This window comes from Plecotus auritus (assembly GCF_963455305.1).
Source record: "Plecotus auritus genome assembly, chromosome: 2".
Lineage (NCBI taxonomy): Eukaryota > Metazoa > Chordata > Mammalia > Chiroptera > Vespertilionidae > Plecotus > Plecotus auritus.
The window spans coordinates 3,183,544-3,196,775 of NC_137771.1; the positions used below are offsets into that span (position 1 = coordinate 3,183,544).

Here is a 13,232-nt window from a genome sequence, read left to right on the forward strand (position 1 = left end):
ACCCCCTCTGCTCACTCCAGTGTACAGATGCACGCCACCCCCCCCCCACTCCAATGTACAGATGCACGCCACCCCCTCTGCTCACTCCACAGTGTACAGATGCATGCCACCCCCCCCCCCCCGCTCACTCCAGTGTACAGATGTACGCCACACCCCCCTCACTCCACAGTGTACAGATGCACGCCACCCCCTCTGCTCACTCCAGTGTACAGATGCATGCCACACACCCCTCACTCCACAGTGTACAGATGCACGCCACCCCCCCCCGCTCACTCCAGTGTACAGATGCATGCCACCCCCCCCCCCTCACTCCAGTGTACAGATGCATGCCACACCCCCCTCACTCCACAGTGTACAGATGCACGCCACACCCCCGCTTCCAGGAAGTTTATTGTGGGGAGAGGCCTCCTGCAGTCCCTTCAGGCAGAAGGAAGAGTCGGTGCCCAGAGGAGCCACCTGCTCGGAGGGAATGGGTGGGTCCAAAGTCAGACTCAATAAACGCAACGCGTATTGCACGATTCACATCAGAGCAGCAACTCAGAGGACTTTTAAAATGGAGATAAATATTTCATAGTTGGACACTCTGAATTGTTTGTAAAAACTGGAGGGACAAGAGGGAGGGGATTAACGATTCCACTGGTACCAGCGCAGAGGTGAAGCCTGAAGCTGTCGGAACCACCGCCCACGGGCCTCTCCTGACAGGTAACAGACCGGGCTGCTCGGCCCTTTCCTGGCTCCTGCACCAAAAGAGGCGAGGGAGGAAGGAGGTCTGGGGAGCAGACACCCAGAAAGAAGTCTCCTGAGGGAGCTGGGCCAGTCGGGGTGCGCAGAGCAGCAGCGCCACCTGCTGGCCGAGCGGGCAAGGCGCGGGCCTGGGAGCTGCTAGGGCGGGTTTGGCAGTCTGCGGTGGGTGGTCCAGGCCTCTATGCTTCCCCTCCACTTCCCGACCCTCTTCACCCCAGCACTGCACCGTGGAGGGGGGCACAAGCAGGTCAGGCTGAGCCGCGTGGGATGGGTGGGCGGGTCCTGGAAGGAAGTGACCCGTGACAGGGATGGGCCTGGGAACAGAGGTCACTGCTGTCCCAAGCCAGGTGCCAGTGGAATGATTGGAGAAGTTCTGGGAGGACAGAAGAGACTAATTTCCCAAGCCATTTGTTCTCAGATAAAAAGCAGATTTATAAACCCACGCTCCTCCATATTCAGCAGGAAAAGGCGGTTTCCGCAAGTCGACCACCCAGATGCTCGCTGGACTGGAGGCCTGTTCTTCCCTTCCTTCCAGGGCAGGGTGGTGTCAGGAAAGGCAGTCCCGGTCCTGTGTGAGGCAGGATGTTCCCGGCGGCCTCCACACAGACCAAGAAGGGGGGTGGCGCCGGGGCCCTTCCCTCGGGGACATGATCCTTGGGAGACAGACACGGCTGTCTGAGGCTCTGGTCCTGGCGGGGCTGCCTGTCTGCCTACAGCACCCACAAAAGCAGGTGTGCGTGTCCCTTCATGTAAATGACACGGTGCCACCTCCTCAGGAATAATATAAAATAAACTTCTGATGTCTGGGTTCCCTGCTTCCGAATTTGTAGACTCACAGGAAGAGATTGTTGCAGCCTCTTGTAATCCTTTTTCTCAAGCAGTTTATCCGTCTGTATCGATCCTGTGAGCTGTAAGAGAAGACAGACTGAGTGCAGCAAAAGGCAACTGTTTCCACGGCCGGCCTCTACCCGGCTCAGCCACCAGCAGACCAGAGGCCGGCGGCCGACGGATGGTTCTGGAACGTAAAGGAGCAGCGGGGTTTGCCTCATACCCTGCCACCCGAGCTGCAGCTGAAGGAACGGGCTCCCTGTAATTCCACCTGAGAAAGACTGGCCCCCGCCCCCAGGGCAGCGCCCCGGCCCGAGGGAGTCGCCCACGCCGTCTGCTCCCAGGCGTAAGGGCGGGCAGCCGGCCGTGGCTCCACACGGACATCCCCGGTCCCGGGGCAGCTACTCACACTGCTTGGGTATCCTGAGCGCCTCGCCGTCCAGCGCCATCACCTGGTGCAAGACGCCCCGGAACTGGTAGAGCACCTTCAGGCTCTTCTCCTCGCCCACACACGGGTCGTAGAACCCGGGCAGCCCAGCCTGGAACAGAGACCCTGATTCGAGGGGGGCCCAAGACAGGCGTCTAAATGCGCACGCCCACGGTCTATTCCCCCTCCCCCCGCAGGCGTGGCGCCCTCGGAGGGGTCTTCTTCCCTCGGAAGGCGCACACTTGGCCACTTGAGGAGAAAGAAATGAGAATTTGAAAAAATTGCCTATTTAGTCCTAGCCTTCCCTCTCAACACGCCGCCCCCCCCGCCCCCAAATACACCACTGTCTTCACAGAAGCCCCACCAAGACGGACACACTGGAAGGCTTCCGGGGCCTAGAGCTCTGGGCCTTGAGCGCACCAGCACTCTATAGCGATACGCATTTTGTTAATCCTCCCCAGAGGATATCCTTCCCATTGATTTTAGAGAAGGTGGGAGGGGGGCGGTGAGAGAGAGAGAGAGAGAGAGAGAGAGAACATCGATGAGAGAGACACAGCGATTGGTTGCCTCCCACACACACCCTGACCGGGACCAGGACCAATTATTAAACCTGCAACCCAGGTCCGTGCTCTTGACCGAGAATCACCCCACAACCCTCTGGTGTGCAGGCTGACGCCCTAACCACTGAGCTACGCGGGCCAGGGCGCGGATCTGCACTTTAATTCAGTTTCGTGGCCCACACCCCAGGCTCCAGCGTGAGCTTCAGCTGTGCCGGGCGACCTCACTGCCTCTGGCACAAGGCGAGCAATAGGCAGCGGGCAAGCTCCATGAAGGCAGGATGTACACTGTGTTTTGTTTTTCAAACCCTAAGAGAAAGCTCATTTAGAGAGCACAGCGGTAGCAGAAGGAGGCAGCTGGCCCCTGCAGCTCAGGAAACGTGACAGAAGCGAAGGGCGGGCCCTGGGAGCTCAGGAGAGGGCGAGGCCCAGGCAATGCGCCGGGGAAAGGAGGGGACCACGACGCGGGCGCGCTCCTGAAAGGGAGCAGAGGGGTTTTGTTTGCTGTTGTGACTGGCACATAGTAGGTGCTTAGTGAATACTTGCTGAGTGGACGAATGGGTGAAAGCATGAAGTCAATTGCTCCCACGTGGACGTAACTTGGGTGTGAGATTGGGCAGGATTCTGATGCGATGAAATGGCCACGTGGCCATTCCCAGTGGCCAGCTGCCCCAGAAGCCGTTCTGTCCGAGTCCTGGGGGGCCTGGCCTGTACCTTGGAGGCCTCCGTGAGGATGAGCTTCGAGTCCTTCACCAGGCACTGCAGGGGCACCGTCACGTCGATCACCTTCGCCTTCTCGCTCTTCCTGCTCTTGTCATTGACGAACTTCCCGTACCAGGCGTTGACGATGATGAGGCCTGAGGACGGGCTCAGTCAGAGCGGGGCCCCGGCCGACACCCTCACTCCCGTCCACCCGCAGCTGGACTGCACGAGCAGGTGCTCCTTTGAGAACCCCCTCACCCACCCTGTCCCAAGAGAGGCCACGCCTACTCACCCATTCTGGATTCTTCTGCCTCGATGATTCTTCGGACAGATTCCTGCATCAACCGAACCTGCAAAGAAGGGGGCAGGCGGCCATCAGGGCCCTCCCCGGGCTCCGCCCTTGGTTCAGAGACACAGCCGCCCCTGTCCGCAGGGACCCGGCAGTACGGTCACTTATCCTGGACGTCTGTTATGTCACGTCAAACAAGTCACGGGAGGGGAAGGGAGAGGGGGCACTACCCACCACGTGAAAACACCTTGCTATGCCTTCCGAGGGTCACCAAGTCTCATCCTTGGAACTAGCCTGCAGCTCCCGGAATGACACGCCAGTGGCGACATAAAGACTGCGATGCGAGCGCAGCTGGGGGGAAGCAGCCCGAGCCCCAGGCCTGAGGACTGAGACCGAGGTAAGGACCCGTGGCCCGGAACCCGGAGGAGCAGTGTGGTTGCCGCAGCGCTCAGAGCACACAGCCAAAGGACGGGGGGGTGGGGGGTGGGGGACCCCGATGGCGCTTACCGCGGCTTCTGCCTCTTGCTTCTTCTGCAGGATGTCGGTGGCTGTGTTTTCCCTTTGCTTTTCCAGTTCCCTTACGCGACAAAAACACAAGCCACGTGTGAGCGTGGTGTCACCCGTTGGACCTGTGCCCAGCAAACAGTCTGCGATCTCACTGCATGCCTAGTCCCCGACTTTAGCAAATCTGCTTGTCACGCAGCTTTCGCCCTGTCCCTGGATGGCTCCCCGCCTCCTCGCCAGAGCCGACGGGAAACCCACTGCCAGTCCCCGTGGAGAGAAGCCTCAGCTGAAGTGACTCAGGGACGTGGGAGGTCAGAGCAGGTGCGTCACAGGAGATGCCAGCCTTCGGGGGTTACCACATCACATTCTGGGAAGGACGTGCACACGCCTTCAGATCCATACACACCCTCTCCCGTCGGCAACGCACGGGGACCCGGGCAGCACACACCGGTCCCGTTAGAAGCCTTGAGCCAGCACATCCTGTTTCGGCCCAAGCCTCCTGAGAAGCCGAGGCCCCGAACTCCCTGAATGGACGGGCCCTCTGCCTGGGCAGGGTGTTCCCAACCCCGGTTTAAAGTCTCAACCATTTTGTAAGCGGATCCTTTCCGAAAGCAGGGATGAACGACGCAGGCTAAGAGCAGCCCTTCTAGAACAGCCAACGTTTACTGGCTGCCCGTTTTGGACCACGCCCCGTGCTGAGCATTTTGCACACATGGAGTATGTTTCCTGATGTAAATAGGGGGTGGGCCCTGTTAATATCATCTCCCCTGGAAAGCCGAGGGAACCGAGGCACCGAGTCGTTTAGTGACGTCCCCGTGACACGTTTTCACTCACCTCTCCTTCTGCGCCCTGAGGTATGGCTTGATGATGAGACGGTGCAGAGCGAAGTAGACCACGAGGGGCCCCACGGTGGCGTAGAACACGGCGCTGGGGAGCAGCTGATCCGTCAAATGAACAGGGAAGAAGTAAGTCTGACTGGCCCTGTTTAACCTGAAAACGGAAACAGAACAGAACACGGAAGGCGAGTCAGGTTTCCAGGGACGTTCCGGGGTCTCAGCCCCAGGGAGAGCCGCTGAGACCCACCGGACGCCAGGTGGAAGGAACCCCTCTCCTGTGCTGGACCCCATCCCAAAGCTTAGCTGCGGGATTTGATGAATGGGACAGAAGAAGGGCCCAGTGCCTGCTGACCTCAAGGGCAAAGCCACAGACTAACGCTTGACCAGAGCAGACGTGGCCTTAGGAGACAGGAGTGGACGCTCCGCCAGGTGTGCTGGAGACAGGGCCACACCCCAGGCCTAGGCCACCTGTCCGCAGTGTGTGAACACGCCCAGTTAGCAGGCTGAGGAGGTCCTGCTTCCAGTAACGGCCGAGCAGCTCCCCCGGGACCGGTCAGCCCTCAGGCGGACTGTCAGGTAGGAGAGGGCAGAAAGGGGGCTGGCGCTAAAAGGATGGAGCCCGTTTCCTGGTCCCCCAGCTTCAGCCTAAGGGCACCTCTCATCTGGACCACCTGACTGGCTAAAACTGGTTGCCTCCCGCACACTGCCCTTGAGTGGAACTGAACCTGGGACCCTTCAGTCTGCAGGCCGCCGCTCTATCCACTGAGCCAAACCGGCTAGGGCACAGGGAGGGTTTAACGTTTATACTATGCTCAAAGCCATCTACATTCACTGGATGGGCCCCTGGGCCCAACAGCGGACTCCGGTTGAGGAGAAGAGCCGGTGTCCGTGTAAACGGACCAACAGAAACTATGCAGTCGGCAGAACCAAGAGAGAAAAGTGGGCGGTCAGAGCAGGTGCTTCTATTTGTTTGTAGTCATCAAAACTGTCAACAATGGAAACGTCTTTTTTTAAGACAAGTGGGCAGAGCCTAGGAACCTGCCGGAAGCAGCAGGAGATCGAATACAGCTCTCGCCAGTTTGGCTCAGTGGACAGAGCGCTGGCCTGCCAACTGAAGGGTCGCAGGTTTGATTCCGGTCAAAGGCACATACCTCGGTTGCAGGCTCGATCCCCAGCCCCTGTTGGGGCACGGGCAGGAGGCAACCAATCAATGTGGCTCTTTAACACCAATGTCTCTCTCTCTCTCTCCCCCTCCCTTCCAGTCTCTTAAAAAAGAGAGCGAGATCTAATACACAAGTGATTAGGGCCCAGAGGAGAGAGAACGAGGCAGGAATAAGTATTTGAGGACTCCATGGCCTAAAAATACCAAACTGACGCAGCTCATAAGTTTACAAATGCACAGGTTTACCAAGCCCAAGCAGCACAGACACAGCAAAGCCGCACCTAGCACAGGGGCGCCAAAGTGCTGAAAAACAGAAGGAAAACCAAAGTCCAGGAGCCAAAAAAACAGACATGATACGCAGGTCCCACCGGGGAATGAGCTCCGTCAGAGTCAGCTGAGGCCAGGAGACAAGGAGAACATCACCTTTCGAGCGCGGAGAAAAAACTGTCAACCCTGAATTCTATGTCCAGTGACAACACCCTTCAAAAATAAAAGCAGCTCCAGAATTATAAAGAACTCAAACTCAAAAACAACCCCAACAACCCAATAAGAACCCAAAGGATTTAAATGCAGACTTCACTGGCCTGGGGCAGGTGGTGGGGGTGGTCTGGGGCAGGTGGTGGTTAGTGGGGAAAAAGGGAACATTTGTAATACTTTCAACAATAAAGATTAAAAAAAGATACACGGATGGCAAATATGCACATGAAAAGATGCTCAACTCACCATCATGCAAATCAAAACCTAACAGGAGCCCTGGCTGGTCTGGTTCAGTGGATAGAGCGGCGACCTGCAGACTGCAAGGTTCGATTCCAGTTGAGGGCACGTGCCCGGGTTGCGGCCTTGATCCTCAGTAGGGGGCGTGCAGGAGGCAACCAATCGATGATTCTCTTATTGATGTTTTTATCTCTGTCTCTCTCTCCCTCCTTCCCTCCCTTCCTCTCTGAATTCAATAAGAAGATATTAAAAAAAAACCCACAAAAAAATCCATAACAGGATATACCTATATACCCACTCAAAGAGGCAAAATTAAGACCGTATCCGAAGGCTGGCAAGGAAGCGGAGAAACTGGAACGCTCACGCCGCTGCTGGGAAATGAAATAAAACCTCCGCTTCGGAAGAGGCTGGGCACTCTGGTGTAAAGTAAGCACACACCTCCCGATACCTCAGCAGCTACCCCTACCGTTTACCCAAGAGAAATCACAACTCACTGTTCACACAAAACCTATGCGTGAACGTCTGAGAGGCTTTGTTTGTAGTCATCAAAAACTGTAAACAATGGAAACGTCTTTTTAAAAAATACATATTTGTATTGATTTCAGAGAGGAAGGGAGATAGAAACATCAATGATGAGAGAGAATCATTGATTGGCTGCCTCCTGCACGCTCCACCACTGGGGATCGAGCCCACAACCTGGGCATGTGCCCTTGACCGGAATGGAACCGTGACCTCCTGGTTCCTAGGCCGATGCTCAAGCACGGAGCCACCCGGCAGGGCACAATGGAAACACCTTTAAGCTGATGGACGGACTGTGGACGGCGACACAACGTGGTGCTGCACAGCAATCCAAAGCAGCACACGACTGCCGCAGGCATCCATCAGTATGGATGTCTCTCTCACATCGACGTCTCCCTCCCTCCCTCCCTTCCCAGTCTCTCTAAAAAAAAAAAAAATCAATGAAAATATGTGCGGATTAACAACAACAAAAGAGAAGTCTAAGATTAATAATCTAAGCCTTCACCTTAAAAAGCTGGAAAATGAAGAGCCAATTAAACAAAAATAAGTAGAAAAAGGAAATAAAATCAGAAATCTGTGAAACAGGAAACAGGTAAGCAGTAGAGAAAGTCAGCAAAGCCAAGAGCTGGTTCTGTGAAGAGTAGAGTACCCATTAGCCAGACGGCAGGTCTCGGGGGCCCTGAAGGACGCTGGCTTTTGCCCCCCGGAGGCAGTGCCTGGGCTTAGGCAGAAGGGTGGCCTCACTGCCTTACATTTCAACAACCCGTGTTTGTGTGAAGGCCGATCGGGGTTCCCAGTCACCCACACACAGGAGGGCAGCGCGAGGGCCATTTCTCAGGCTATGCGATCAGAAGCAACTGGCCAGGTAAAGCCAGAGGCAGCAGAGAGGCAGAAGGACCGGTGTAGAGGGATGACCGCCGCTGCCTGGACTGCTGAGGACGCTGGAGGCGCGTGTGGTATCGGGGAGGGGGGCGAGGAGCTGGCACCCGGCCAGGCGTCCAGGCCGCCAGGGAGGCAGGGCAGAGAGACGCAGACCCTGAAGCTGGGCCTCGCTACCCGAGGGCGAGTTCCTGGGCTCCCTGACATCTGCTTAAACACCAAAGACAGGAGAGGCAGCCGCTCCTTTGAGAACATTACCAGTGAAATCTGTTTCATCCTCACGTAGGCAAAGCCCAGGTGAGCACGGAAGCAGGTAACCGGTGGCCACAAATATCCGAGCCCCACTTACTTGACTTTGAGAGAAACGCCCTGCGGGACGCCGATGCTGACCGCGGCCCCCAGCACGCTGTGCCTGGAGATCTTCCTCTCCGCCCCGTACTCCACCACCGTCCCGAAGAAGCCGGCCCTGAGGGCGCAGATGGCGACAAGGGCCGTCAGTGCCCGTCCACGGCACCGTCATCGCAAAGGGGTGGGGGCCTGCACCCGCCCGCCCTGCCACCACCCAGGAGTGGACAGAACAAAGCCAGACACTGACGATCCAGGTTGGCCATTCGACCCCCCAGTTCACCCCCTGGGCCCCCACAGGAGTGAATCCCGCTGCCTCTTGGCAGGAGGCGCTTGAGAACGTCACACGTGACAGGTGGACAGAGCGGGCTCTTCCACCAACAGCTCCACCTGCAGACCCCGTGGGCAGGCTCCGGGGCCGGGGCCGGCACTCACTTCAGGGACCCTTTCACGCGAGTCTGATCATCATCCTGGAATTTGTGCTGATAGCTGATCAGGGCGAAGGAGTGAGGGATTCCGAGCTGAGAAGACAGGGAAAGAGACATGGCCGGTGGCCGGGACCCTGTGGCCAGGAGGGCACTGCCCTTGACTGGCCGCTGGGCACACACCGCGGGCCGGCCTCTCCGGCAGGGCCACCACCTGGCAGCCCCAGGAGGGGTGGAAAAATTTACCCGTAGCCAATATTTACACAGGATTTCACATAAAACCCAGTTTCCTGCCTTCTCATGAGAATGAAGTCTACCAGCTGTACCGGTTAATAATGCGGATTTTTTTCAAGAGATGGAGTTACACATATGTTGATATATATGCGATTTGATATATATGCTATTTTGTTGTATTGACAACAAGCTTCAAAACTTCATATGTCAAACTTTCTGAAGGCGTTAACATCATAGATATTTTTATGCTTAAAAAATGTCGAATTTCATGCTAAAAAAAAAGAGCATTTGCGAGAAGTTTAATTCATTACTTTATTTTGAAGAAAACTGCTGCTGAAAGTTATCGTATACTTTGTGAAGCTTATGGTGAACATTCTCCATCTCAAGATACTCATGAACGCTTGTTTAAATGCTTTAAAAGTGATGATTTTGATGTGAAAGACAAAGAATGTCCAGGTCAACTGAAAAAGTTTGAAGACCAACAACAAGCATTATTGGATGAAGATGTGTGTCAAACTCAAAAACAACTTGCAGAAATATTAAACGTTGCTCAGCAAACAATTTCCAATCACTTACAAGCAATGGCGAAGATTTTAAAGGAAGGAAAATGGGTGCCACATCAACTGAACGAAAGACAAATGGAAAACCGAAAAGTCATCAGTAAAATGTTGCTTCAACGACAAGAAAGGAAGTCTTTTTTGCATCGAATTGTGACTGGCCATGAAAAGTGGATTTATTTTGAGAATCCCAAACGCACAAAATCATGGGTTGACCCAGGTCAGTAAACTGCGGCTCTGCTGACTAATGAGTTTGCTGACCACTGACCTAGACTCTCAATTCCAATAATTACAGGCTGTTGTTGTTCCTTGTGATTAAGCCCCTATCTCAGTGGTCGGCAAACTCATTAGTTAACAGAGTGGCAAACCGCGGCTCGCGAGCCGCATGTGGCTCACGAGCCACAGTTTGCCGACCACTGACCCAGGTCAACCATCAACATCGAATGCAAGGCCAAATCGCTTCGGAAAGAAGACAATGCTCTGTGTTTGGTGGGATCAGGAAGATGTGGTGTATTATGAGCTTCTAAAACCAGGTGAAACTGTTAATACTGATCGCTACTGACAACAAATAATCAATTTGAGCCATGCTTTGATTGTAAAATGACCAGAATGGGCCAGAAGACACGGCAAAGTAATTTTGCTTCATGATGATGCATCATCACACACTTCAAAACCAGGTAAAGACACGTTAAAAGATCTTGCCTGGGGCCGAAACCGGTTTGGCTCAGTGGATATAGCGTCGGCCTGCAGACTGAAGGGTCCCGGGTTCGATTCCGGTCAAGGGCATGTACCTTGGTTGCAGGCACATCCCCAGTGGGAGGTGTGCAGGAGGCAGCTGATCAATGTTTCTCTCTCATCGATGTTTCTAGCTCTCTATCCCTCTCCCTTCCTCTCTGTAAAAAATCAATAAAATATATTAAAAAAAAAAAAAAAAGATCTTGCCTGGGAAGTATGAACCCACCCGCCATATTCACCAGACCTTGCTCCTTCAGATGACCACTTGTTCTGATCGATGGCACACACACTTTCTGAGCAGCACTTCAAAACGTACGAAGAAGTGGAAAATTGGGTCTCTGAATGGTTTGCCTCAAAACAAGAAACGTTCTTTTGGGACGGTACCCACAAATTCCCTGAAAGATGGGGAAATGTGTAGCTAGCGATGGACATTACTTTGAATAAAGCAATTTTGATGTTTCTCTTGAAATTATCGTGTTTTGATGACAAAATCCGCATTAGTAACCGGTCCACCTGGTAACACCGAGCTGCCCCTGAGGGATGACCGGTCTCACTCTCCTGCCCAACAAAGAGGCATCTGAGTGCACAACTCTGCTCTGGGTCACCTACCAACCTGGGCTGCCCCCCGCTCCCCCCGATTCTGGGACTCCTCCCGGCAGCAGCTGTGAAAAGGCCTCTGGCTTTAGGGTTCTGGACACAGCTACCCTGGGAGCCTGAGAACAGCGGCATTTCCACCCCGAGAGGGAGTGCTCGGGACACGCTCCGAGGTCCCTCCGGGCGGGCGCTCAGGTTCGGGCAGGCTGCCGGGGGCACACTGGGAGCGGGCGGACGCGGCCTCACCTGCAGGGCCACGGTGAAGTGGCTGGTTTTGGTGTCCCGGACGATGCTGGTGTTCATGGCCGATTGGATGCCCCACCGCCACTGCAGGTAGCCCACGGTGTTCTTGTCCAGGTTCCGAGCCAGGACAGTGGTGAGGCCAGGCCGGATCCCCCGGGACGAAAACTGCAGCGCACAGTTGGTCGTCACAAAGCTGGGGGTGGGGGGCAGACAGAAAGGTCCCGGATGATGCTGGCTCTCAGCCGTTCCTAGCCCCTTCCTCTCTGCTAAGACCCTGCTCACAGCACGCCCATTACCCCTGGGCCACCCCCGGCATGGAGAGCAGGAGGCCGAGCCTCTATCATAAGAGGGAGACAGAGGGCGACTCAGTGGAAATCTTCCCGCTGTCGCCCTGCTGATCTGCACCCCCCATCCCTCCCATCCCCACTTCAGCCCCAGCAGAGGCACTGACGCCTGCTCCCAGCCAGGGAGCCAGGCCCACTGCAAGTCGGAATCGCCCGGGGAGCCGCCCACTGGGCTCACCTCGAGTCTAGAGAACGCTGTGGGCGTTAAAAGCTGCAGGTGACTAACGGCAGCAGTTTGAGAACCACTGCCCACGGCCCCCCCAGACCAACTCAGCCGGAATGTCCGGGGGCCCAGGCATGTAACGCCTGCCCACGGATGCTGACGGCCACCCACAGACTGAAGCTGCTTGGGGGCTGGTGCCCGAAGCCCTCCCTCCACGTCCTCAATAGGCCCTGGGACTTTTAAGCTACACGACGGGTAACGAAACCAGCTTTACCGCAGGCTGACCGACACAAACAGGAGTCAGTTCCTGCGGCATCTCGTGAGTGCTACAATGAAGTGTGCAGGCTGCGACCTCATGCCAGCGCCCCGCACAGAAAGCCATTCCAGGAAAGGCCTCTGCGGCCAGTTTCCAGGCAGCCAGCCCCACCTTCTGGTTAAAAGGGGTATTTCACTTCAGAAGCAAAGGAATTCACACCATTTGACTCAAGGTGTTCAAAGGTGAGCAAACAGGGTGCCTTCGCAGCCGCAGGCACTCGATTGCCTGAATTTAGTTGCTCTCTTCTTCCCAAGCTCTGAAGCGACCCTTTTGCCATTAAAATAACAAATGTGGTGACTCTGATCACATTCGCTCCTCTCGGAGACTTCCAATGGCTTCCCACAGCCAAGTGAATGAGCTCTGCCCTCCTCAGGCCCAACCTAACCTCCCCTCGCATTCAGCTCATCCTCAGGTCACACCCAGAGGCTACGTTTTCTGCTTTAGTCACCCCGGAGAGTAAGCAGGAAGAGAGAGAAAAGTCACCCTGGACTTTAAGAGAGTGACAGTGACATTTAAAAGAACCAAAATATAAAAAGTGAGACCCTGTTTATTTTCATCCAGCGTGTCCTAGAGAGAGACAGACCCTGGGAGACTGGCAGGCAGGCCCTGCGCGGGAGACCGAGAACCTTCCGCAGGGCATTGCTGCCTTTCTAGGGCCGATTCCACACAATCAACTTCTCATCACGGATCTGGACTCACAAGGAAGTGGAGCTGGGACCAGGGCGCCCTCAGAGCTGACAGTGCACACGGATGACCAGTGTCCTTGTTATGAACCTCCATTCAGGTCTGCTGACCTGGAGGCTACGCTGGAACTTCCACACCTGCACAGCTGGTGGCGAGCCAGCCCTAGACCCCGGTGACCACTCTGCACACTTCGAGGCTCAACTAGATGAAATGGCCCATGGATTTTCTTCAAGTGTCCCCTCACGAGTCCGATCTTCAGAATGCCCTGCCTCTGCTTGCTCACAGTAGGGGTTGGGGCAGAGGTGACGAGCCTAGGCAGACAAGGTCAGGGCCAGGCTGACACGCATACAGACACTGCTCACCGGATGCTCTGGGTAAAGTATGAATCCTGCCCCTTCCCAGACCCAGGTCCAAGTCCTAGAGCAGAGGTG

At 55.4% G+C, this 13,232-nt stretch overlaps 1 protein-coding gene across 4 annotated transcripts in view; it reads right to left on the minus strand.

The window, feature by feature from the left end:
• Window positions 1-543: 543 nt before the first annotated feature.
• The window catches only part of DNAJC11 (DnaJ heat shock protein family (Hsp40) member C11), a 51,302-nt gene continuing 38,613 nt past the window's right edge, over window positions 544-13,232 (minus strand). The window contains exons 8-17 of one of the 4 annotated variants that reach the window (XM_080656771.1): window positions 11,298-11,487; window positions 8,942-9,027; window positions 8,511-8,627; window positions 4,886-5,041; window positions 4,055-4,124; window positions 3,551-3,608; window positions 3,271-3,413; window positions 1,982-2,111; window positions 1,581-1,652; window positions 544-737 (exon numbers count right to left, since the gene is read on the minus strand). In XM_080656771.1, coding sequence (XP_080512897.1) covers window positions 1,627-1,652; window positions 1,982-2,111; window positions 3,271-3,413; window positions 3,551-3,608; window positions 4,055-4,124; window positions 4,886-5,041; window positions 8,511-8,627; window positions 8,942-9,027; window positions 11,298-11,487 — 976 coding nt within the window. In that variant the 3' untranslated portion in view covers window positions 544-737; window positions 1,581-1,626. Of the gene's footprint in view, window positions 1,653-1,981; window positions 2,112-3,270; window positions 3,414-3,550; window positions 3,609-4,054; window positions 4,125-4,885; window positions 5,042-8,510; window positions 8,628-8,941; window positions 9,028-11,297; window positions 11,488-13,232 lie in introns of all 4 variants that reach the window. The other 3 variants (XM_080656770.1, XM_080656769.1, XM_080656768.1) reach the window with 3 other exon arrangements.